The following is a 25791-nucleotide window of genomic DNA, read 5'->3' as shown; positions in this document are numbered from 1 at the left end:
TGAATTGAACTAATATTGACAACTAGGGCACAATTTAGATCAAACTGGTCCGTATTTGGCCCCTGAACTAATATGAGTTTCAGACTCCAGCTATACATGAACAACACGATTGAATTCAAAGTGAACCTTTATGACTCCTACTTCCTGTTACATTGTGTTTGTGATCATTTCATTGTAGTGTATGTGTCAGAGAATAACAGTTAATGTTCTTTTTTTTTTTAATTACAGTTTTTCATAAAGAATGCTGGTGTCAGGTGTCTTTGTACTGTGATCAGCCAAAATAAAAGTCAGAGGTGTGTGTTTATTGTGTTGCTTACTCATCCTATAGTGTGTTGTGCTATCTAGGATTTGCTCTTCATCCACATTTAAGCGTGTTTTGCTCTCCAGAGCAATGAGTTCACTAATCCTGATGAAAAACAACCTGTTAATATGATGTTTAGAGGGGACGTCAGTGGAGAAGCAGCTTAATTTGTTAAACAAATAAAAACAGATTTAGACCAACACCCTTTGGGTTTTCAGGAAAGAAATAATCTCAATGGCAGTAAATGTTGGTGTTTAGCATCTCAATGTGTTTGTTTTCGCCATTTGTGTGAATCTGTGTCTTAAAGAGGTTGGGGTATTGTTTTATCACTTTGTTTAAATATTTTAATTTCCACCATCAACATTTATTTAGATTTACTATTAACTACATAATCTGTTTAATCTCAGGATTATCTTTTCAATGAGAGGATTCCAAATGATCTCCACCTTGGATGATGGTTTGATGTTTGTCTTACTGACATGTATTTACCTTCTTACACATTTATTTCAGTTTTTTTTGTCACAAATTATTTAACAAAATATAATTTGCTCATTTTACCCGTCAGGTGTTCTAATTTCATGTCTGTTCTCGCTGCACTCCTACGGATTACATTTTGATGCGGCGCTGATATTAACGTTGTACATGCTAAACCACACAGCAACATTTAGCAGCAAACCACATTTACAAAACTTACTTTTACTTAGATTTGGCCAGATTGACAGCAATATTTGTGATTTTTTTTTCTTGTTTTAATGTTGAATGCAAATGTTAAATCTATATTTAAATCTTAAATCTAAATGTTAAATGTTAAATGCTAAATCTTAAATCTAAATGTTAAATGCTAAATCTAAACAGCAAATTTACACATATTGGCTAAATATTTAGTTTGACCCGTGACATTTAGATTTAACATTTATATTTAATTGTAACATTTAGCCAAAAAACCATGTTTACAAAAAAATACTCTTACTTAGATTTGACCAGATTTAGAGCAATATTTGTGACTTTTTTCTCATAATTAAAATTAAATCTAAATCTTAAATGTAAATCTTAACAGTGAATTTACATATTAGCTAAATAAATATTTAGTTTGACCCGTGACATTTAGATTTAACATTGACATTCTATTTTTAGAAGAAAAAAACATCACACATTTCACAAATATTGCTGTAAATCTAGTCAAAAGTTCACATACATTTTTTAAACGTGGGTCGTTGCTAAATGTTGCAAAAGGTTGCTTTTTGCAATCGGCGCACCATATATTTTAGATGTTTGTAAAACTTAATAGTTGAAGAAAAACACTCAGCATTTTAACTGTTAAATGTTTTCTTCTTTATTGTAAATTTAAACATTAGTATTTTATTCCAGAGGGTAAAACAATGACAGCGTAAGCCAATAACTACTCAATAAATACATGAAGAGCACATTTTTTGGCAAGATGACTTTACTGATGTATAAAGGAAATAAAAAAAAACAGCAATAATAATCGTCTAATACTGACTGTTTTACAGGAAGGAGTGCCTGTGTATTCACAGCACCATCTAGTGGTCAATATTAAAATGCCCTTCCCTGCCTACAGGCAGGTTCAGAGTTAGAAACAGTTGGAGAGCAACGCTCGCTGTCATTGCACTGAAGTGCCTCCATGATGGCAGAAGAGCACGAGTGACTTAAATACTAAAAAACATACTGAACTAAAGAAAACCTATCGTAAAAAAACAAAAACAAACAACTCAGAGCTTGTTGAGAGGAGGGAGAAAAAGTGCACGGATGTGATGTGAATGTGGAGCAGGAGGAGGAGCAGGAGGAGGAGCAGGAGGAGGAGGAGGAGGAGCAGGAGGAGGAGGAGGAGGAGCAGGAGCAGGAGGAGCAGGAGCAGGAGGAGCAGGAGCATCACAGGCTCTGACAGCACTGCAGCTTGTTGCCTTTCTGCCCGTCCGTGGTGGGGGGAACGCTGATGTCTACCACGTTGTTACCTGGAGATTCATCGTGTGCGGCTCGGTCTGCGATCTGTTTCTGTGACACAATGCGGTAGATTTCTGCAAAAAACAAAAACAAAGAGAAAGAGTTAGGACGCTGAGATGTTTTACTGATACTAAAGAGAAGTTGGTTCTTGTTCTTGTGGTGGAAAAAACAAGACCCAACTCATTTTAAATACTGGTGGAAAAAACATGTTTGTAGGTACTGGGATCAATCAATGCCTTACTTCCCATATTTGTGTTTTTCACATTTTTCAGTACTGTATTTTCACTGCTGTTTAAGTGTTATACTGATATTTGAACCAGTTTTAGGGTCTTATGATAGCCTTATCTCAGAATTTTTATAAAAAAAAGTTTCCATGTTCAAGCCTTACTATAGCCTTATATAAAAAAAAAATAAAATAATAATTTGTATTTTTAAGCCTTACTATAGCATTCCCTAAAAAAGTTTCCATTTTTATCTAAAAAAATCTAAATGTTTCAATTTTTATGCCTCATCTCTGATTTTTAGTGTTTGTCCTCTTTTTGCAATTTTTATGCATTACCTCAAATTAAAAAAATAAATAAAATTCAAAATACATTTATGCCTTACTATGGCTTTACCTCATTTAAAAAAAATTAATACAAAAATCCACATTTTTCTATGTTTATGCATTACGATAGCATTACCTCCAATATTTAGTGTTTAACATATTTTTGCCAATTTTATGCCTTACTGTAGCCTTGTGCTTTTCATATTTTTGCCAACTTATGCCAGTGACTGTCCCCCATTGTGGCACCAGGATATGCCTCACTACAGTGTCTTATAATAGCCTTATCTCAGAAAAATAAATGAAAAGGTTTTTCTTTTTTAATGCCTTATTTTAAGACAATTTTCTTTTTCCTATTTTATGCCATACTATAGCCTGACCTAAAAAAAAAGTTTCCATGTTTATGCCTTACTATAGCATTACCTCAAGTAAATTTTTTTTTTTTTTTTTAAAAATATAAATTTTTCTATTTTTATGCCTTACTATAGCATTATCTAAAAAAATCTAAATGTTTACATTTTTATGATTTACTATAGTCTTATCTAAAAAATTTTTTAATTTTTATGCCTTACTATAGCCTTATCTAAAAAAAAAACTTTCCATTTTTATGCCTTACTATAGCCTTACCTCAAGTAAAAAAAAATATTAAAAAAATCTACATTTTTCCATTTTTATGCCTTACTATAGCCTTATCTAAAAAAAACGTTTCCATTTTTATGCCTTACTATAGCCTTATCTAAAAAGAAAAAAATCAATTTTTGTGCCTTACTATAGCCTTATCTAAAAAAAACGTTTCCATTTTTATGCCTTACTATAGCCTTATCTAAAAAAAACGTTTCCATTTTTATGCCTTACTATAGCCTTATCTAAAAAGAAAAAAATCAATTTTTGTGCCTTACTATAGCCTTACCTAAAAAAGCTAAATGTTTAAATTTTTATTATTTACTATAGCCTTATCTAAAAAAAAATAAATAAATGTTTATGCCTTACTATAGCCTTATCTAAATAAATTTACATTTTTCCATTTTTCTGCTTTACTATATAGCCTTATCTAAAAAGAAAAAAAATTCCATTTGTGTGCCTTATCTAAAAAAAAGTTTCCATTTTTATGCCTCACTATAGCCTTATCTAAAAAAAAAAAAGTTTCCATTTTTATGCCTTACTATAGCCTTATCTAAAAAAAAAGTTTCCATTTTTATGCCTCACTATAGCCTTATCTAAAAAAAAAAGTTTCCATTTTTATACCTTACTATAGCCTTACCTCATGTAAAAAAAATATTAAAAAAATCTACATTTTTCCATTTTTATGCCTTACTATAGCCTTATTAAAAAAGAAATCTACATTTTTCCATTTTTATGCCTTACTATAACCTCATCTAAAAAAAACTTTTCATTTTATGCCTTACTATAGCCTTATCTAAAAAAAAATCAATTTTTGTGCCTTACTATAGCCTTATCTAAAAATCTAAATGTTTACATTTTTATGCCTTACTATAGCCTTATCTAAAAAACAAAAAAAGTTTCCATTTTTATGCCTTACTATAGCCTTATCTAAATAAATCTACATTTTTCCATTTTTATGCTTTACTATATAACCTTATCTAAAAAGAAAAAAAATTCCATTTTTGTGCCTTACTATAGCCTTATCTAAAAATATCTACATTTTTCCATTTTTATGCCTTACTATAGCCTTATCTAAAAAAAAAGTTTCCATTTTTATGCCTTACATAGCCTTATCTAAAAAAAATAATCCATTTTTGTGTTTTACTATAGCCTTACCTCAAGTAAAAAAGAATATTAAAAAATCTACATTTTTCCATTTTTATGCCTTACTATAACCTTATCTAAAAAAAAAAACAATTTCCATTTTTGTGCCTTACTATAGCCTTATCTAAAAAAAATCTACATTTTTCCATTTTTATGCCTTACTATAGCCTTATCTAAAAAAAAAAGTTTCCATTTTTGTGCCTTACTAAAGCCTAATCTAAAAAAATCTAAATGTTTACATTTTTATGACTTACTATAGCCTTATCTAAAAAAAAAAAGTTTCCATTTTTATACCTTACTATAGCCTTACCTCAAGTAAAAAAAAATATGAAAAAAAATCTACATTTTTCTATTTTTATGCCTTACTATAGCCTTATTAAAAAAAATCTAAATGTTTACATTTTTATGATTTACTATAGTCTTATCTAAAAATTTTTTTAATTTTTATGCCTTACTATAGCATTATCTCAAAAAATTATTTTTTCAAAATGTTCCATTTTTATGCCTTACTATAGCCTTACCTCAAGTAAAAAAAAATATTAAAAAAATCTACATTTTTCCATTTTTATGCCTTACTATAGCCTTATCTAAAAAAACGTTTCCATTTTTATGCCTTACTATAGCCTTATCTAAAAAGAAAAAAATCAATTTTTGTGCCTTACTATAGCCTTACCTAAAAAAGCTAAATGTTTAAATTTTTATTATTTACTATAGCCTTATCTAAAAAAAAATAAATAAATGTTTATGCCTTACTATAGCCTTATCTAAATAAATTTACATTTTTCCATTTTTCTGCTTTACTATATAGCCTTATCTAAAAAGAAAAAAAATTCCATTTGTGTGCCTTATCTAAAAAAAAAGTTTCCATTTTTATGCCTCACTATAGCCTTATCTAAAAAAAAAAGTTTCCATTTTTATACCTTACTATAGCCTTACCTCATGTAAAAAAATATTAAAAAAATCTACATTTTTCCATTTTTATGCCTTACTATAGCCTTATTAAAAAAGAAATCTACATTTTTCCATTTTTATGCCTTACTATAACCTCATCTAAAAAAAAACTTTTCATTTTTATGCCTTACTATAGCCTTATCTAAAAAAAAATCAATTTTTGTGCCTTACTATAGCCTTATCTAAAAAATCTAAATGTTTACATTTTTATGACTTACTATAGCCTTATCTAAAAAATCTAAATGTTTACATTTTTATGACTTACTATAGCCTTATCTAAAAAACAAAAAAAGTTTCCATTTTTATGCCTTACTATAGCCTTATCTAAATAAATCTACATTTTTCCATTTTTATGCTTTACTATATAACCTTATCTAAAAAGAAAAAAAATTCCATTTTTGTGCCTTACTATGGCCTTATCTAAAAATATCTACATTTTTCCATTTTTATGCCTTACTATAGCCTTATCTAAAAAAAAAGTTTCCATTTTTATGCCTTACATAGCCTTATCTAAAAAAAAATAATCCATTTTTGTGTTTTACTATAGCCTTACCTCAAGTAAAAAAGAATATTAAAAAATCTACATTTTTCCATTTTTATGCCTTACTATAACCTTATCTAAAAAAAAAAACAATTTCCATTTTTGTGCCTTACTATAGCCTTATCTAAAAAAAATCTACATTTTTCCATTTTTATGCCTTACTATAGCCTTATCTAAAAAAAAAAGTTTCCATTTTTGTGCCTTACTAAAGCCTAATCTAAAAAAATCTAAATGTTTACATTTTTATGACTTACTATAGCCTTATCTAAAAAAAAAAAGTTTCCATTTTTATACCTTACTATAGCCTTACCTCAAGTAAAAAAAAATATGAAAAAAAATCTACATTTTTCCATTTTTATGCCTTACTATAGCCTTATTAAAAAAGAAATCTACATTTTTCCATTTTTATGCCTTACTATAACCTCATCTAAAAAAAAACTTTTCATTTTTATGCCTTACTATAGCCTTATCTAAAAAAAAATCAATTTTTGTGCCTTACTATAGCCTTATCTAAAAAAATCTAAATGTTTACATTTTTATGATTTACTATAGCCTTATCTAAAAAAAAAACTTTCCATTTTTATGCCTTACTATAGCCTTACCTCAAGTAAAAAAAAATATTAAAAAAATCTACATTTTTCCATTTTTATGCCTTACTATAGCCTTATCTAAAAAAAACGTTTCCATTTTTATGCCTTACTATAGCCTTATCTAAAAAGAAAAAAATCAATTTTTGTGCCTTACTATAGCCTTACCTAAAAAAGCTAAATGTTTAAATTTTTATTATTTACTATAGCCTTATCTAAAAAAAAATAAATAAATGTTTATGCCTTACTATAGCCTTATCTAAATAAATTTACATTTTTCCATTTTTCTGCTTTACTATATAGCCTTATCTAAAAAGAAAAAAAATTCCATTTGTGTGCCTTATCTAAAAAAAAAGTTTCCATTTTTATGCCTCACTATAGCCTTATCTAAAAAAAAAAAAGTTTCCATTTTTATGCCTTACTATAGCCTTATCTAAAAAAAAAGTTTCCATTTTTATGCCTCACTATAGCCTTATCTAAAAAAAAAAGTTTCCATTTTTATACCTTACTATAGCCTTACCTCATGTAAAAAAAATATTAAAAAAATCTACATTTTTCCATTTTTATGCCTTACTATAGCCTTATTAAAAAAGAAATCTACATTTTTCCATTTTTATGCCTTACTATAACCTCATCTAAAAAAAAACTTTTCATTTTTATGCCTTACTATAGCCTTATCTAAAAAAAAATCAATTTTTGTGCCTTACTATAGCCTTATCTAAAAAATCTAAATGTTTACATTTTTATGCCTTACTATAGCCTTATCTAAAAAACAAAAAAAGTTTCCATTTTTATGCCTTACTATAGCCTTATCTAAATAAATCTACATTTTTCCATTTTTATGCTTTACTATATAACCTTATCTAAAAAGAAAAAAAATTCCATTTTTGTGCCTTACTATAGCCTTATCTAAAAATATCTACATTTTTCCATTTTTATGCCTTACTATAGCCTTATCTAAAAAAAAAGTTTCCATTTTTATGCCTTACATAGCCTTATCTAAAAAAAAATAATCCATTTTTGTGTTTTACTATAGCCTTACCTCAAGTAAAAAAGAATATTAAAAAATCTACATTTTTCCATTTTTATGCCTTACTATAACCTTATCTAAAAAAAAAAACAATTTCCATTTTTGTGCCTTACTATAGCCTTATCTAAAAAAAATCTACATTTTTCCATTTTTATGCCTTACTATAGCCTTATCTAAAAAAAAAAGTTTCCATTTTTGTGCCTTACTAAAGCCTAATCTAAAAAAATCTAAATGTTTACATTTTTATGACTTACTATAGCCTTATCTAAAAAAAAAAAGTTTCCATTTTTATACCTTACTATAGCCTTACCTCAAGTAAAAAAAAATATGAAAAAAAATCTACATTTTTCTATTTTTATGCCTTACTATAGCCTTATTAAAAAAAATCTAAATGTTTACATTTTTATGATTTACTATAGTCTTATCTAAAAATTTTTTTTAATTTTTATGCCTTACTATAGCCTTATCTAAAAAAAAAACTTTCCATTTTTATGCCTTACTATAGCCTTACCTCAAGTAAAAAAAAATATTAAAAAAATCTACATTTTTCCATTTTTATGCCTTACTATAGCCTTATCTAAAAAAAACGTTTCCATTTTTATGCCTTACTATAGCCTTATCTAAAAAGAAAAAAATCAATTTTTGTGCCTTACTATAGCCTTACCTAAAAAAGCTAAATGTTTAAATTTTTATTATTTACTATAGCCTTATCTAAAAAAAAATAAATAAATGTTTATGCCTTACTATAGCCTTATCTAAATAAATTTACATTTTTCCATTTTTCTGCTTTACTATATAGCCTTATCTAAAAAGAAAAAAAATTCCATTTGTGTGCCTTATCTAAAAAAAAAGTTTCCATTTTTATGCCTCACTATAGCCTTATCTAAAAAAAAAAGTTTCCATTTTTATACCTTACTATAGCCTTACCTCATGTAAAAAAATATTAAAAAAATCTACATTTTTCCATTTTTATGCCTTACTATAGCCTTATTAAAAAAGAAATCTACATTTTTCCATTTTTATGCCTTACTATAACCTCATCTAAAAAAAAACTTTTCATTTTTATGCCTTACTATAGCCTTATCTAAAAAAAAATCAATTTTTGTGCCTTACTATAGCCTTATCTAAAAAATCTAAATGTTTACATTTTTATGACTTACTATAGCCTTATCTAAAAAATCTAAATGTTTACATTTTTATGACTTACTATAGCCTTATCTAAAAAACAAAAAAAGTTTCCATTTTTATGCCTTACTATAGCCTTATCTAAATAAATCTACATTTTTCCATTTTTATGCTTTACTATATAACCTTATCTAAAAAGAAAAAAAATTCCATTTTTGTGCCTTACTATAGCCTTATCTAAAAATATCTACATTTTTCCATTTTTATGCCTTACTATAGCCTTATCTAAAAAAAAAAGTTTCCATTTTTATGCCTTACATAGCCTTATCTAAAAAAAAATAATCCATTTTTGTGTTTTACTATAGCCTTACCTCAAGTAAAAAAGAATATTAAAAAATCTACATTTTTCCATTTTTATGCCTTACTATAACCTTATCTAAAAAAAAAACAATTTCCATTTTTGTGCCTTACTATAGCCTTATCTAAAAAAAATCTACATTTTTCCATTTTTATGCCTTACTATAGCCTTATCTAAAAAAAAAATTTTCCTTTTTTGTGCCTTACTAAAGCCTAATCTAAAAAATCTAAATGTTTACATTTTTATGACTTACTATAGCCTTATCTAAAAAAAAAAAGTTTCCATTTTTATACCTTACTATAGCCTTACCTCAAGTAAAAAAAATATGAAAAAAAATCTACATTTTTCCATTTTTATGCCTTACTATAGCCTTATTAAAAAAGAAATCTACATTTTTCCATTTTTATGCCTTACTATAACCTCATCTAAAAAAAAACTTTTCATTTTTATGCCTTACTATAGCCTTATCTAAAAAAAAATCAATTTTTGTGCCTTACTATAGCCTTATCTAAAAAATCTAAATGTTTACATTTTTATGACTTACTATAGCCTTATCTAAAAAATCTAAATGTTTACATTTTTATGACTTACTATAGCCTTATCTAAAATTTTTATGCCTTACTATAGCCTTATCTAAAAAACAAAAGAAGTTTCCATTTTTATGCCTTACTATAGCCTTATCTAAATAAATCTACATTTTTCCATTTTTATGCTTTACTATATAACCTTATCTAAAAAGAAAAAAAATTCCATTTTTGTGCCTTACTATAGCCTTATCTAAAAATATCTACATTTTTCCATTTTTATGCCTTACTATAGCCTTATCTAAAAAAAAAAGTTTCCATTTTTATGCCTTACATAGCCTTATCTAAAAAAAAATAATCCATTTTTGTGTTTTACTATAGCCTTACCTCAAGTAAAAAGAATATTAAAAAATCTACATTTTTCCATTTTTATGCCTTACTATAACCTTATCTAAAAAAAAAACAATTTCCATTTTTGTGCCTTACTATAGCCTTATCTAAAAAAAATCTACATTTTTCCATTTTTATGCCTTACTATAGCCTTATCTAAAAAAAAAAGTTTCCATTTTTGTGCCTTACTAAAGCCTAATCTAAAAAATCTAAATGTTTACATTTTTATGACTTACTATAGCCTTATCTAAAAAAAAAAAGTTTCCATTTTTATACCTTACTATAGCCTTACCTCAAGTAAAAAAAAATATGAAAAAAAATCTACATTTTTCCATTTTTATGCCTTACTATAGCCTTATTAAAAAAGAAATCTACATTTTTCCATTTTTATGCCTTACTATAACCTCATCTAAAAAAAAACTTTTCATTTTTATGCCTTACTATAGCCTTATCTAAAAAAAAAATCAATTTTTGTGCCTTACTATAGCCTTATCTAAAAAATCTAAATGTTTACATTTTTATGACTTACTATAGCCTTATCTAAAAAATCTAAATGTTTACATTTTTATGACTTACTATAGCCTTATCTAAAATTTTTATGCCTTACTATAGCCTTATCTAAAAAACAAAAAAAGTTTCCATTTTTATGCCTTACTATAGCCTTATCTAAAAAAAAAAGTTTCCATTTTTATGCTTTACATAGCCTTATCTAAAAAAAAAAAATCCATTTTTGTGTTTTACTATAGCCTTACCTCAAGTAAAAAAGAATATTAAAAAATCTACATTTTTCCATTTTTATGCCTTACTATAACCTTATCTAAAAAAAAAAACAATTTCCATTTTTGTGCCTTACTATAGCCTTATCTAAAAAAAATCTACATTTTTCCATTTTTATGCCTTACTATAGCCTTATCTAAAAAAAAAAGTTTCCATTTTTGTGCCTTACTAAAGCCTAATCTAAAAAAATCTAAATGTTTACATTTTTATGACTTACTATAGCCTTATCTAAAAAAAAAAAGTTTCCATTTTTATACCTTACTATAGCCTTACCTCAAGTAAAAAAAAATATGAAAAAAAATCTACATTTTTCCATTTTTATGCCTTACTATAGCCTTATTAAAAAAGAAATCTACATTTTTCCATTTTTATGCCTTACTATAACCTCATCTAAAAAAAAACTTTTCATTTTTATGCCTTACTATAGCCTTATCAAAAAAAAAATCAATTTTTGTGCCTTACTATAGCCTTATCTAAAAAATCTAAATGTTTACATTTTTATGACTTACTATAGCCTTATCTAAAAAATCTAAATGTTTACATTTTTATGACTTACTATAGCCTTATCTAAAATTTTTATGCCTTACTATAGCCTTATCTAAAAAACAAAAAAAGTTTCCATTTTTATGCCTTACTATAGCCTTATCTAAATAAATCTACATTTTTCCATTTTTATGCTTTACTATATAACCTTATCTAAAAAGAAAAAAAATTCCATTTTTGTGCCTTACTATAGCCTTATCTAAAAATATCTACATTTTTCCATTTTTATGCCTTACTATAGCCTTATCTAAAAAAATCTAAATTTTTCCATTTTTATGCCTTACTATAGGCTTATCTAAAAAGAGAATTCCATTTTTGTGCCTTACTATAGCCTTAGCTAAAAAAAACTTTCCATTTTTATGCCTTACTATAGCCTTACCTCAAGTAAAAAAAATATTTAAAAAACCTACATTTTTCCATTTTTATGCCTTACGATAGCCTTATCTAAAAAACAAAAAAGTTTCCATTTTTATGCCTTACTATAGCCTTACCTCAGGTAAAAAAAAAATATTAAAAAAATCTACATTTTTCCATTTTTATGCCTTACTATAGCCTTATCTAAAAAGAAAAAAATTCTATTTTTGTGCCTTATCTAAAAAAAAAAAAATTTTTATGCATTACTATAGCCTTATCTAAAAAAAGTTTCCATTTTTATGCCTTACTATAGACTTATCTAAAAAAAAATCAATTTTTGTGCCTTACTATAGCCTTATCTAAAAAAAAAGTTTCCATTTTTGTGCCTTACTATACCCTTATCTAAAAAATCTAAATGTTTACATTTTTATGACTTACTATAGCCTTATCTAAAAAACAAAAGTTTCCATTTTTATACCTTACTATAGCCATACCTCAAGTAAAAAAAAATATGAAAAAAATCTACATTTTTCCATTTTTATGCCTTACTATAGAATTATCTAAAAAGAAAAAAAATTCCATTTTTGTGCCTTACTATAGCCTTATCTAAAAAAATCTACATTTTTCCATTTTTATGCCTTACTATAGCCTTATCTAAAAAAATCTAAATTTTTCCATTTTTATGCCTTACTATAGGCTTATCTAAAAAGAGAATTCCATTTTTGTGCCTTACTATAGCCTTAGCTAAAAAAAACTTTCCATTTTTATGCCTTACTATAGCCTTACCTCAAGTAAAAAAAATATTTAAAAAACCTACATTTTTCCATTTTTATGCCTTACGATAGCCTTATCTAAAAAACAAAAAAGTTTCCATTTTTATGCCTTACTATAGCCTTACCTCAGGTAAAAAAAAAAATATTAAAAAAATCTACATTTTTCCATTTTTATGCCTTACTATAGCCTTATCTAAAAAGAAAAAAATTCTATTTTTGTGCCTTATCTAAAAAAAAAAAATTTTTATGCATTACTATAGCCTTATCTAAAAAAAGTTTACATTTTTATGCCTTACGATAGCCTTATCTAAAAATAAAAAAAATTCCATTTTTGTGCCTTACTATAGCCTTATCTAAAAAAAAACTTTCCATTTTTATGCCTTACAATAGCCTTACCTCAAGTAAAAAAAGTATTAAAAAAATCTACATTTTTCCATTTTTATGCCTTACTATAACCTTATCTAAAAAAAGAAAAAAATTCCATTTTGTGCCTTACTATAGCCTTAGCTAAAAAAATCTACATTTTTCCATTTTTATGCCTTACTATAGGCTTATCTAAAAAAAAAAAAAAATTCCATTTTTGTGCCTTACAAAATGGAATTTTGTAAGGCACAAAATTTTTAGATTTTTTTTATCTAAAAAAAATCTAAAAGTTTCCATTTTAATGCCTTACTATAGCCTTATCTAAAAAAAAAAAATTCCATTTTTTTGCCTTACTATAGCCTAACCTCAAGTAAAAAAAATAGGCTTACCTAAAAAAGATAAATGTTTAAATTTTTATTATTTACTATAGCCTTATCTAAAAAAAAATTTAATTTTTATGCCTTACTATAGCCTTATCTAAAAAAAAATTTAATTTTTATGCCTTACTATAGCCTTATCTAAAAAACAAAAAATTTCCATTTTTATGCCTTACTATAGCCTTATCTAAAAAGAAAAAAATTCCATTTTTGTGCCTTATCTAAAAAAAACTAAATTTTTATGCATTACTATAGCCTTATCTAAAAAAAAATTTAATTTTTATGCCTTACTATAGCCTTATCTAAAAAAAAATTTAATTTTTATGCCTTACTATAGCCTTATCTAAAAAACAAAAAATTTCCATTTTTATGCCTTACTATAGCCTTATCTAAAAAGAAAAAAATTCCATTTTTGTGCCTTATCTAAAAAAAACTAAATTTTTATGCATTACTATAGCCTTATCTAAAAAAAGTTTCCATTTTTATGCCTTACTATAACCTCATCTAAAAAAAGAAAAAAATTCCATTTTTGTGCCTTACTATAGCCTTATCTAAAAAAAAAAAAGTTTCCATTTTTATGCCTTACTATAGACTTATCTAAAAAAAAAAAATTCCATTTTTGTGCCTTACTATAGCCTGATCTAAAAAAAAAACTTTCCATTTTTATGCCTTACTATAGCCTTATCTAAAAAACAAAAAAGTTTCCATTTTTATGCCTTACTATAGCCTTATCTAAAAAAACTAAATGTTTACATTTTTATGACTTACTATAGCCTTATCGAAAAAACAAAAAAGTTTCCATTTTTATGCCTTACTATAGCCTTACCTCAAGTAAAAAAAATATGAAAAAAATCTACATTTTTCCATTTTTATGCCTTACTACAGCCTTATCTAAAAAAAAGAAGTTTCCATTTTTATGCCTTACTATAGCCTTATCTAAAAAAAAAAAAAATTCCATTTTTGTGCCTTACTATAGCCTTATCTAAAAAAAAATTCCATTTTTGTGCCTTACTATAGCCTTATCTAAAAAAAAACTTTCCATTTTTATGCCTTACAATAGCCTTACCTCAAGTAAAAAAAATATTAAAAAAAATCTACATTTTTCCATTTTTATGCCTTACTATAACCTCATCTAAAATAATAAAAAAATTAAATTTTTGTGCCTTACTATAGCCTTATCTAAAAAATCTAAATGTTTACATTTTTATGACTTACTATAGCCTTATCTAAAAAACAAAAAAGTTTCCATTTTTATGCCTTACTATAGCCTTATCTAAAAAGAAAAAAAATTCAATTTCTGTGCCTTACTATAGCCTTATCTAAAAAATCTAAATGTTTACATTTTTATGACTTACTATAGCCTTATCTAAAAAAAAAAGTTTCCATTTTTGTGCCTTACTATAGCCTTATCTAAAAAAACAAAAGTTTCCATTTTTATACCTTACTATAGCCTTACCTCAAGTAAAAAAAAATATGAAAAAAAATCTACATTTTTCCATTTTTATGCCTTACTATAGCCTTATCTAAAAAGAAAAAAAAATCCATTTTTGTGCCTTACTATAGCCTTATCTAAAAAAATCTACATTTTTCCATTTTTATGCCTTACTATAGCCTTATCTAAAAAAAGTTTCCATTTTTATGCCTTACTATAGCCTTATCTAAAAAAATCTACATTTTTCCATTTTTATGCCTTACTATAGGCTTATCTAAAAAAATCTACATTTTTCCATTTTTATGCCTTACTATAGCCTTATCTAAAAAAAGTTTCCATTTTTATGCCTTACTATAGCCTTATCTAAAAAAATCTACATTTTTCCATTTTTATGCCTTACTATAGGCTTATCTAAAAAGAGAATTCCATTTTTGTGCCTTACTATAGCCTTATCTAAAAATATCTACATTTTTCCATTTTTATGCCTTACTATAGCCTCATCTAAAAAAAAAAAAATCCATTTTTGTGCCTTACTATAGCCTTAGCTAAAAAAAACTTTCCATTTTTATGCCTTACTATAGCCTTACCTCAAGTAAAAAAAATATTTAAAAAACCTACATTTTTCCATTTTTATGCCTTACTATAACCTTATCTAAAAAAAGAAAAAATTTCCATTTTTGTGCCTTACTATAACCTTATCTAAAAAAAATCTACATTTTTCCATTTTTATGCCTTACTATAGGCTTATCTAAAAAAAATCTTAAAGTTTCCATTTTAATGCCTTACTATAGCCTCATCAAAAAAAAAAATCAAAAATGTTTAAATTTTTATGTCTTACCTCAAGTAAAAAAATAATTTAAAAAAACTAATTTTTTCTGTTTTGATGCCTTACAATAGCCTTATCTAAAAAAAAAAAAGTTTCCATTTTTTTGCCTTACTATAGCCTAACCTCAAGTAAAAAAAAAATAGGCTTACCTAAAAAAGCTAAATGTTTACATTTTTATTATTTACTATAGCCTTATCTAAAAAAAAATTAAATTTTTATGCCTTACTATAGCCTTATCTAAAAAACAAAAAAGTTTCCATTTTTATGCCTTACTATAGCCTTACCTCTCGTAAAAAAAAATATTAAAAAAATCTACATTTTTCCATTTTTATGGCTTACTATAGCCTTATCTAAAAAAAGTTTCCATTTTTATGCCTTACTATAGCCTTATCTAAAAAAAGTTTACATTTTTATTCCTTACTATAGCCTTATCTAAAAAATCTAAATGTTTACATTTTTATGACTTACTATAGCCTTATCTAAAAAACAAAAAAGTTTCCATTTTTACGCCTTACTATAGCCTTACCTCAAGTAAAAAAAAAATATGAAAAAAATCTACATTTTTCCATTTTTATGCCTTACTATAGCATTATCTAAAAAGAAAAAAAATTCAATTTCTGTGCCTTACTATAGCCTTATCTAAAAAATCTAAATGTTTACATTTTTATGACTTACTATAGCCTTATCTAAAAAAAAAGTTTCCATTTTTGTGCCTTACTATAGCCTTATCTAGAAAAATCTACATTTTTCCATTTTTATGCCTTACTATAGGCTTATCTAAAAAAAAAAAATTCCATTTTTGTGCCTTACTATAGCCTCATCTAAAAAAAATCTAAAAGTTTCCATTTTTATGCCTTACTATAGCCTTACCTCAAGTAAAAAAATATCTAAAAAATCTACATTTTTCCATTTTTATGCCTTACTATAACCTTATCTAAAAAAAGAAAAAATTTCCATTTTTGTGCCTTACTATAGCCTTATCTAAAAATAATTTTTTCCATTTTTATGCCTTACTATAGCCTAACCTTAAAAAAAATCAATTTTTATGACTTACTATGGCCGTATCTAAAACAAAAAGTTTCCATTTTTATGACTTACTATAGCCTTACCTCAAGTAAAAAAATCAAAAAAATCAAAAATTTTCTACTTGTATGCCTTACTATAGCCTTATCTTAAAAAAAAGTTTCCATTTTTATGACTTACTATAGCCTTATCTTAAAAAAAAGTTTTCATTTTTATGACTTACTATAGTCTTATCTCAAATAAAAAAGATAAAATAAAATTAACATATTTCTATTTTTATGCCTTACTATAGCCTTATCTTTTCATATTTTTGCTAATTTCTGCCACTCTTCCCGGCCACTACAGGGGAGCTTTTTATTAATCAAGAATATCTGATTAGCTATCAACTGAATGTGTCCATTCACTGACAGCGGACGGGAGTCTGCTCCATATAGATATAATATACTGTGGTGTGATTGTTTAACGTTTGTGCTATTGAATGTACCCTAGAGCTGTTGTAATGCTCACAGAACAACACCGTAAAAAGTGGATTTTAAACCTACGTCTGGACCGGGAGCAAAAGTCACCAGATTATCTGGGTACTAATTGGACCATAACACTGTTTGGTAACGTTAGCAGATATTCACAGATTCAGACTTCCAGCATCAATAACTCTTTAAAGAAACATCATCGACACACAAATAACACCTCTGCAATCAGTGTGAGGTGGACAATATGATACAAGATCATGCTACGCGGAACGATGTTTTTTTGTGCCCCCCCCAGTTTTCTTAATGCCCCCCCAGTTAATGCTGCCTGGCGCTGACTCTGCTTACTACCAGTATTTAGCCATACCTCAAGTTAAAAAACATGCAAAATCAAAATATTTTTATGCCTTACTCGAGCCTTACCTACGATTTTTGGTGTTTGTCATATTTTTGCAAATTTCTGCCAGTGACATATGGCCTTAACTTGGAAATTTGGGTGTTTTTCACATTTTTCATGCCTTACTGCATTTTCACTGCTGTTTAAGTATTTTACTGATATTTGGACCAGTTTTTAGAGTCTTACGATAGCCTTACCTCAGAAATTTCTTTTTTTTTCTTTTTCGTTTTTATGCCTTGGCACTGGCAGTTTTCATAGAATTTCTATGACAATTACAATTACAAAGTCAATTATCTGAACTCAATTACAACTCTCAATTATGATTACAACAGCAACAGATTTTCTCAAATACAATTACAAATATGTCATAATTGTAATTAATTATCAATTACAATTATAATTGACCCCAACCCTTATGCTAACATTCAGAAACTTCTGATCTTTCCTGTTCCAAAGGACACAATCAAAGGACAAAGAGACACATTTTAACTATTTTAGGATGTCAGGCAATGTATTGTTTTTTTTGACCATGTGTGTCAGAAAAATGTGGTTTATTGAGCATGCACGCGAATAGTGTGCTAATTGATGGTAGTATATTAAGTTAACAAAAGCTAAGCATTCTAATTCTGACCAATCACATGAGAGCAGTGAGTGTACTTTACTCTGCCTACCTGTTAAAATGTTCTTAAAGGCTTCTTCTACGTTAGTGGAGTCCAATGCTGACGTTTCGATGAACGACAGTGTGTTCTTCTCTGGTGTGGGAGAGGAAAAGCAGCACATTACACATGCAGGCTCTGGTATTGACCATCATTGTGACCTGATCAGGTGTCTCCCATCACTTATAGATGGCTGTACCTGCGAAGGCTCGAGCCTCATCAGTTGGTACGGCCCTGAGGTGGCGGAGATCGCTCTTGTTTCCGACCAGCATGATGACAATGTTGTTGTCAGCGTGGTCTCTCAGCTCCTTCAGCCAGCGCTCCATGTTCTCATAGGTCAGATGTTTGGCGATGTCGTAGACGAGAAGCGCCCCGACTGCACCTCGATAGTAGCTGGTGGGAAGGATGACATAAAGAAAAGAGAATGTGGTTTTTCATGTGCTAAGAATATGTGTAAAAACATCCTAAAATCACTTTTTTTCTGCTGAATTCATATATAATTAGGTATTAAAGGTCCCATGTTACGCTCCATCACCTTTTCTGTGCTTTAAACATGATAAAAGTGCTATTAGGGCTTCAAAGTGTTTTTTTCATTGATTCCCTCAATCGTTAGAGGGTGATTTGCTCCTTTCTTACTACAGGGTGAGCCCAAACACCTTGCTCCAATTTGATGACGCGTTCCCACTTTGATGACGAATTTGACGCCGCACTGAGCTGGGAAGCTCTCTGCCGTGATTGACATGTAAACAGACACGCCCACTAAGGTGAGCATTTCAGTGTCCTTCGCACAGTGCTATGTATGTATTTTCTACAGTCTATGTATGTACCTGTGAACGCCCCGCCTCCACACTCTGTCTCGTGTTTATAAAGCAGCATGAGCTCAGCTACGGAGTGGGGAGGAGGAAGTCGGTGTCCTGTCTATAAACACACCCACTCATGAATATGCATAAGGAGGCCGCAAATCAGCCTGTTTGTGTAGAGTTGCTAAGAAAGTGACTTCACAGGCTAAAACTCTGGAAAACAGGCAAGTTTGGGAAAATAAACCTCAAATACTATTTTTTTTAAAATTTAAGGTTAACTACAGGTGCAGGGAAAGTTGACGGTGAAGTAGAAAAGTGGCAGTTATTGCACAATGTAAATATGCTTTATTTTTAGGTTGAAAAATTGTTATATCATGACTTTATTTGGTCTCAATGTTGTTATTCATTAATGCCCTCTGTAAGAAAATAAAAATTCTTTATTTCAACATTTTTTAAAGCTCTAGGGAGCCATTGCAAAAGAGTCAAAGAGCCACATGAGGCTCCAGAGGCTTGCAGACCCCTGCCCTAGTGGCAAATCAGCAAAAACGTGGGGGTGTACTTACACTTTAAGTAGCAAATGAACCATTTTAGCCTTACAAGCATTTACGCAAAAGTATGATGCATTTTTAGATCTACTGGGATCTATAAGTTGTTTATATATCTATATAGATATATACAAAGTTTGTATATACTTTTACTTATTGGCACTAAAACAAGGGAAAACATTGGAACTGTCCTTATTTATAGATTAATATAGCAGGATTTCACTGAACCCCAAACACTTGAGGTCAAATTGAAGAAAACCAATCTGACCCCTGTGCTAAAATAACATCTCACAAAATACAAATTCATGTTGGTGGACATATTGTGGACAGACTGGGCTCCTCTCACAGTCAGAGGATCCTGAGATGGAATCCAGACTCAATGAGCCTACTTGGATTCCCTCTGAATGCTCTCATTTCCTCCCACATTCCAAACACATGTAGACGGGGCACTGCTCACACCTCACATCAGGATGTTTGTTTGAGTTCAGGGTGTACCCTGCTTTTGGACCCTTCCAGCATTCCAACACCCGAGCACAGATGAAGAGGTTTTTTATGAAGCATGCCTGCAGACAAACGTATGCTAGAGGAACAATGTTCCTTTGTTTTTCTGCACATCGCTGACATGAAACTGTCTTTATTCTCAGTTTGATATTTGTCACCCACTGTGCAGCCTTCTGCACAGCTGATAACTGTTATCAATCACGCCCATCTGATTGATTTTATTGATTAATAACTACCCAACAAAACTCCAGTCTATTATGCTTGATGCTGTTTTAAGGACAACTGATGGTAACACCAATTAAACATTTGATTTGAATTTTTCCTTTCCTTTGATATTTTGGAAATCATTGTTAATTTAAAGCAGACATGGGTAACTGGCAGCCCAGGGTAACTGGCGGCCCAGGGGCCAAATGTGGCCCCCAAAACACACAAAAAATGACAGAAAAACAAAATCTAAAACAGCAGAAATTCAAAAGAATTACTTAAAAAATATACACATTTATAGAGAAATACACAAAAAGACAAAACAAATAGACAAAAGGACAACAAAAATGAATAAAATGGCAACATAAATACAAATAATAACACACACAAAAAATACACAAAATAAAACATTGTCAAAATGTCAATGCGCAAAAAGGACTCACACACATTGGGAGAACATACAAAATGAATTAAAAAATACACAACAACAACAAAAACATTGTTCTTCCTGTATTCTCAGATTGGTCATTATTCTAAATGCTGACATTACATTTTAGTGTCCCCTGCTGTGATAGAAGTGGCCCCATGTCTGATTTAAAGCTTAACGGTTTGTTGAACTGTTGGATAGATTGGTCCAAACTCACGCTGAGGTGATGGCTCTGTAGCGCTCCTGTCCTGCTGTGTCCCAGATTTGAGCTTTTATCGTCTTGCCGTCCACCTGGATGCTGCGGGTGGCAAACTCCACCCCGATGGTGCTCTTACTCTCCAGGTTGAACTCATTTCTTGTGAAACGGGACAGCAGGTTACTCTTCCCAACTCCTGAGTCTCCAATTAATACAACTGTGAAGACAACAGACAAGGACGTTCAATCTTTTACACCATTAGAAGAAACCACAGCTGTTATCAGGGTTGGGGTCAATTCTAATTGTAATCACGTAATTGATAATCAATTACAATTATGGTGTGATCATAATTGTCTTTTTTTTTTTTAATTGTCGCAATTAAATTGTAATTGAGTTTAAATAATTTACTTTGTAATTGTCATGAAAATTCTATAAAAAATGTCAATTATAATTTAAGGCAAAACTGCAGAACGATGTTAAATTTCTATGAACAGTTCTACTTGTATGTCGTAAACAATTACTAAAATACGTTTCATATCAAGCTTTACCACATTTTAACATAAAAAAAAAAAAATTCAAATCTAGGGGTATACTGATTAAAAAAAGGTTCAGATGCCCACACCAAAAATATTAAAACCTATATTTCCCTTGATTAGGAAGCCTAATAAGGTAACTAATAGATGGGAAATAAATTAGATAGTAACTATTTGCTTTTAGTGTATTTTACAGCTGATTTAGGACCAGTTATCATAAGAGATGCTAACAGAAAGCTAACACAAGAGGTAGGTTAACTTTCATTAAGTCATTTATTTCAGACTCAGTAATTGTCATTAATTGTAATTGAACTTTATTAATTGAGGGCGCAATTGTAATTGAATTTCTGAGGACAAAACATTGTAATTGTAAGTGAAATGTAATTGTAATTGGAAGAAATGCTGGTCACTGTAATTATACTTGAATTGTAATTGAACATGAGTAATTGAAAACATAATTTTAACTGAAAAATGGAATTGACCCAAACCCTGGCTGTGAGCAGACCATGATTATTAAAGCAGTATTGTGATGATGATGATGATGAAGAAGAAGAAGAACTGTTCAGTCGTTGTTGTTTCAAAGCGTTTTTGCTGACTCGCTGCTTTCCCTGCTGGGAGTGGAACGGGAAAAAGATGCACGCGTACTGTTTTCTGGGAATCTGACACATCGGTTTCTCAAGGCCTTTGACCTTGCCATGACATTATACGAGTCACTGTGTTGTAATGCATCACAGCAGCACCCAGGGCCCTATTCCAAATAGCTGGATTAATGCTAATCCTGGCTATCAGATAGGGTAGATATAACACACGACTTCACATTCCAAAATGCTGGATTGCTGTAATAAAAAAACACTGTTGCCATGGTAACTTGTGTGAAGCAAACCTGCTCCTTGGCCGGTTATGTCCATATTAAGCCTGAGAATGATCAGAAAGAGAACAAGAACATAGTGGGACGTTTTTTTACCAAAGTTTAGGATTGAAAGACACAAAGAATGAAATTACTATTGGTGGTCAGTTTAAAGGCCCTGGTAGAATGGAAAACAACTGTATTACCTATCTTGTTCAATACTATAGGTCAGGCCATTTTACTTGTATATTGCATTTCATACACAAAGCAGCTCAATGTGTTTTACATCAGGGGTGTCAAACTCATTTTAGTTCAGAGGCCAAATATAAAGTAGATTGATTTTAAGTGGGCTACAGGTTTTAGGTGGGAAAATGAGCAATTTCAACAATAGTTTCCCCAAGTAGCATTTACACACTTATAAATGATACATAAAAGATGTAAGGCGCCGACAATATCCAAGCAATAAGTGAAAGACATCAGTCCATGCAGGATCTTCTCTTTTACATTTCATTGATTTTGTGACCAAGTTTTATTTAATTTCAGGGAAATTATGAGAAATCATTTCAGGAAAATTGAGTACTTTGCAGTCATTTTAAATCTGAAATTGTTCAGTCATGTGATAAAAGCATGGAAAAAACTGCAATCCTCCAAAAATATTGTTGCGTTTCATTGAATCAGTCATGTATTTAGAAGGGCTGGGATATCTACAACTGAATTATTTGTTAACTTACATGATAATTCATGATTTTTCTGTCTGTTTTCTGTCTGCGGCCCGAATTGGATGGTCTAAAGGGCCGGATTTGGCCCCAGGGCCTTGAGTTTGACACATGACTAAAAAGTGCAACAAAGCAGTTTAAAAATAAACAATAAACACATTAAAAGTTAAACATTAAACAGAGTTTTATATAAAACATGAAATCAACAATAAAACATTTTACACTCTCCCTCTCAGTCATTTAGTAATAGATTACATTTATTTTCCCTTTGTCTTTTGGAACACTAACCCCGCCTCTATCACTGGAGCTGTGGCTTTCATTCAGGATATGCTGAGTCAGCTACTTGTGAAGGGACCCAGGCCTTTAGTTTGTGCAATATTAGTGAAAATATCACCTCCCAACTTCACCCAAGGGTTATCTATAGACTTCAAGGCTGTAAAGCAGTGACAGGTCTCTGAGTGGGTTAGTTATCTTTACAAAGTTAAAGTTTAAATAAGGGAAAATAAGGTCACAGCAATTATGGTAAAATGGTAATAAATAGACTGTATTTATACTGTAATACAGCACCTTTTTAAGCCAGCGTAGTAGTATAAAGCCTTTTATTATATCACCTCATTCACATTCACTCACCAATGGGACAGATGATAGCAACTTAGGGTTAAGTGTCTAAACTAGTGTTTTTCAACCTTGGGGTCGTGACCCAGGGTCACCCTGAATTTAAATTGAAATGTCTAGTAATTGATTTAAAAAAAAAATACTGTAATTTTTTTAAATGATTATTCTTTTTCTAAATAAACCACACACAATCTCAAACAACTGTATTCTATATTTCCACTTCCTCAAACATAAATATACTTAGAAAAATACAGTATAAAAATGACATAATTAAATGTCATTAAATAATTAAATGATGATGAAAATTATATAAATATTTTTTATTATTTTTAAGAAATATATTCTTCTTTTACAAATGAAAACACCACAGACAATCTCAAACAACTGTATTGTATACTTGTATTTAGTCAAATATAAATCGAGTTAAAAAAAATATATAAAAATATCTAAGCTTGCGTATCTCATCACTATAATGTAACAACATATCACAAACAAGATCAGAAAGTAATTTTAAGAAAATAAGTCTGGGATCACCTCAAATTTGTGATATCAAAATGGGGTCACAACCCAAAAAAGGGGAGCCACTGGTCTAAACAAAGGACATTTCGACACATAGAAACCTGGGACCCCCACCCATCGCTCAAATGCCACAGGTGCCCATCTCATTGTAATTTAATTAATTAATTATTATAATCATAGATGAATATTATCATTATTTGTATTAGTAAGTCCATATATTGTCCAATGTATTGAGTTCTGTTGTTGATGTACATACATATACAAAAACACCCCAGCATTAATCCAATACACAATAGGCAACTTAACAACCTGTATGAAATGCCTTCAATTCAACTATAACTTCAAACAAACATTATGTTTATCAACTAGAAATAGAAAAGGGAGAAGAGGAAAAAAAAAAAAAATCGGTGTAATGGATTTTCTGGTTTACGTGCAAAGACGTGACCGACTTTCCATGGCGTCGCTGTCGCCAGTGGCTACAATGTTTATTTTTGAATATAAATAACAAAAATAAGTGCCAGGTTTGAGCAATTAACTACAAATGACTGCACTGATTAAGTTAAGACACTAACCTTACAAACAACCAGGACAATCGTTACCTAAAGCAACTAACGGAGCAGGCGTTCACCGGTTTACATCCTAACCACTAGATCTGTAACACCGACCTGCCTCCACACGCCCTATTTTCAAGAAAAATCATCGGAATAAAACAGCAATACAAAGCACTGAGACAAATACAAACCCGTACACCTGCAGTGATTTCAAATCTCAGGTGACCAGTAAAAGCTAGAATGGAACCGGCCTACACAAGCAGTAAAAACACAGCTAGCCACCGTTAGCTGCCAACACCAGCTGATGTTAAAGCTCTGAACGGTACAGGCGGCTAACGGACTAGCGGGCTAACAGAGCCAGTCCGTGCGATCCACAGCCCTGGACCGAGTGCTCCAGGCTCGGGTTCCGCACTCGCTCACCTTTAAACAAGAAGTCATACTCATCGTCCCTGTTCCCCATCGTGTGATCCGATCACCTGCTCCGGACACAGCGGTGATGAGAGGAAACCAGAGCCAGCCTGGAGGACCGGGAGGACCAGGAGCTGCTGCTGCTGCTGCTGCTGCTGCGCTAAGATAACAAGACAATGCGCACAGGGGAGGTCACATGACTGGAAGAGCTGCGGCAAGGCTGGATGCCTTCACTCACCCACCACCTGTACAACACCCATACAACAACTGTACAACACCATTACTAATACAACAAGTGTACAACACCATTACTAATACAACAATTGTACAACACCACTACGAATACAACAACTGTACAACACCCATACAACAACTTAACAACACCATTACTAATACAACAACTGTACAATATAAAACAACTATACAACACAAAACAACACCCATACAACAACTGGACAACACCATTACTAATACAACAACTGTACAACACCCATACAACAACTGTACAACACTGTTACTAATACAACAACTGTACAATATAAAACACAAAACAACACCCATACAACAACTGTACAACACCCATACAAAAACTGTACAACAGCGTTACAAAAACAAAAACTGTACAATATACAACAACTATACAACACAAAACAACACCCATACAACAACTGCACAACACCATTACTAATACAACAACTGTACAACACCCATACAACAACTGTACAACATTGTTACTAATGCAACAACTATACAACACAAAACAACAACTGTACAACACCCATAACACAACTGTACAACATCGTTACTAATACAACAACTGTACAACACCCATACAACAACTGTACAACACTGATACTAAAA

The 25791-nt window shown here is 29.7% G+C and overlaps 1 protein-coding gene across 1 annotated transcript; it reads right to left on the bottom strand.

The window, feature by feature from the left end:
• Positions 1-1618: 1618 nt before the first annotated feature.
• Positions 1619-25115, bottom strand: LOC114461814 (ras-related protein Rab-11B). Its single transcript, XM_028444222.1, has 5 exons — positions 24943-25115; positions 20763-20958; positions 18268-18461; positions 18084-18164; positions 1619-2337 (listed from the first exon to the last, which is right to left on the bottom strand). Exons 1-5 carry the CDS (start codon positions 24980-24982, stop codon positions 2192-2194), a joined length of 657 nt encoding a protein of 218 aa, XP_028300023.1. The 5' UTR covers positions 24983-25115; the 3' UTR covers positions 1619-2191.
• Between the last annotated feature and the right edge of the window lie 676 nt (positions 25116-25791).

This window comes from Gouania willdenowi, chromosome 4 (genome assembly GCF_900634775.1).
Source record: "Gouania willdenowi chromosome 4, fGouWil2.1, whole genome shotgun sequence".
In the NCBI taxonomy this organism is placed as follows: Eukaryota; Metazoa; Chordata; class Actinopteri; order Blenniiformes; family Gobiesocidae; genus Gouania; species Gouania willdenowi.
The sequence above is the reverse complement of the archived record's forward strand: the minus strand, read 5'-3'. Positions and strand labels throughout refer to the sequence as shown.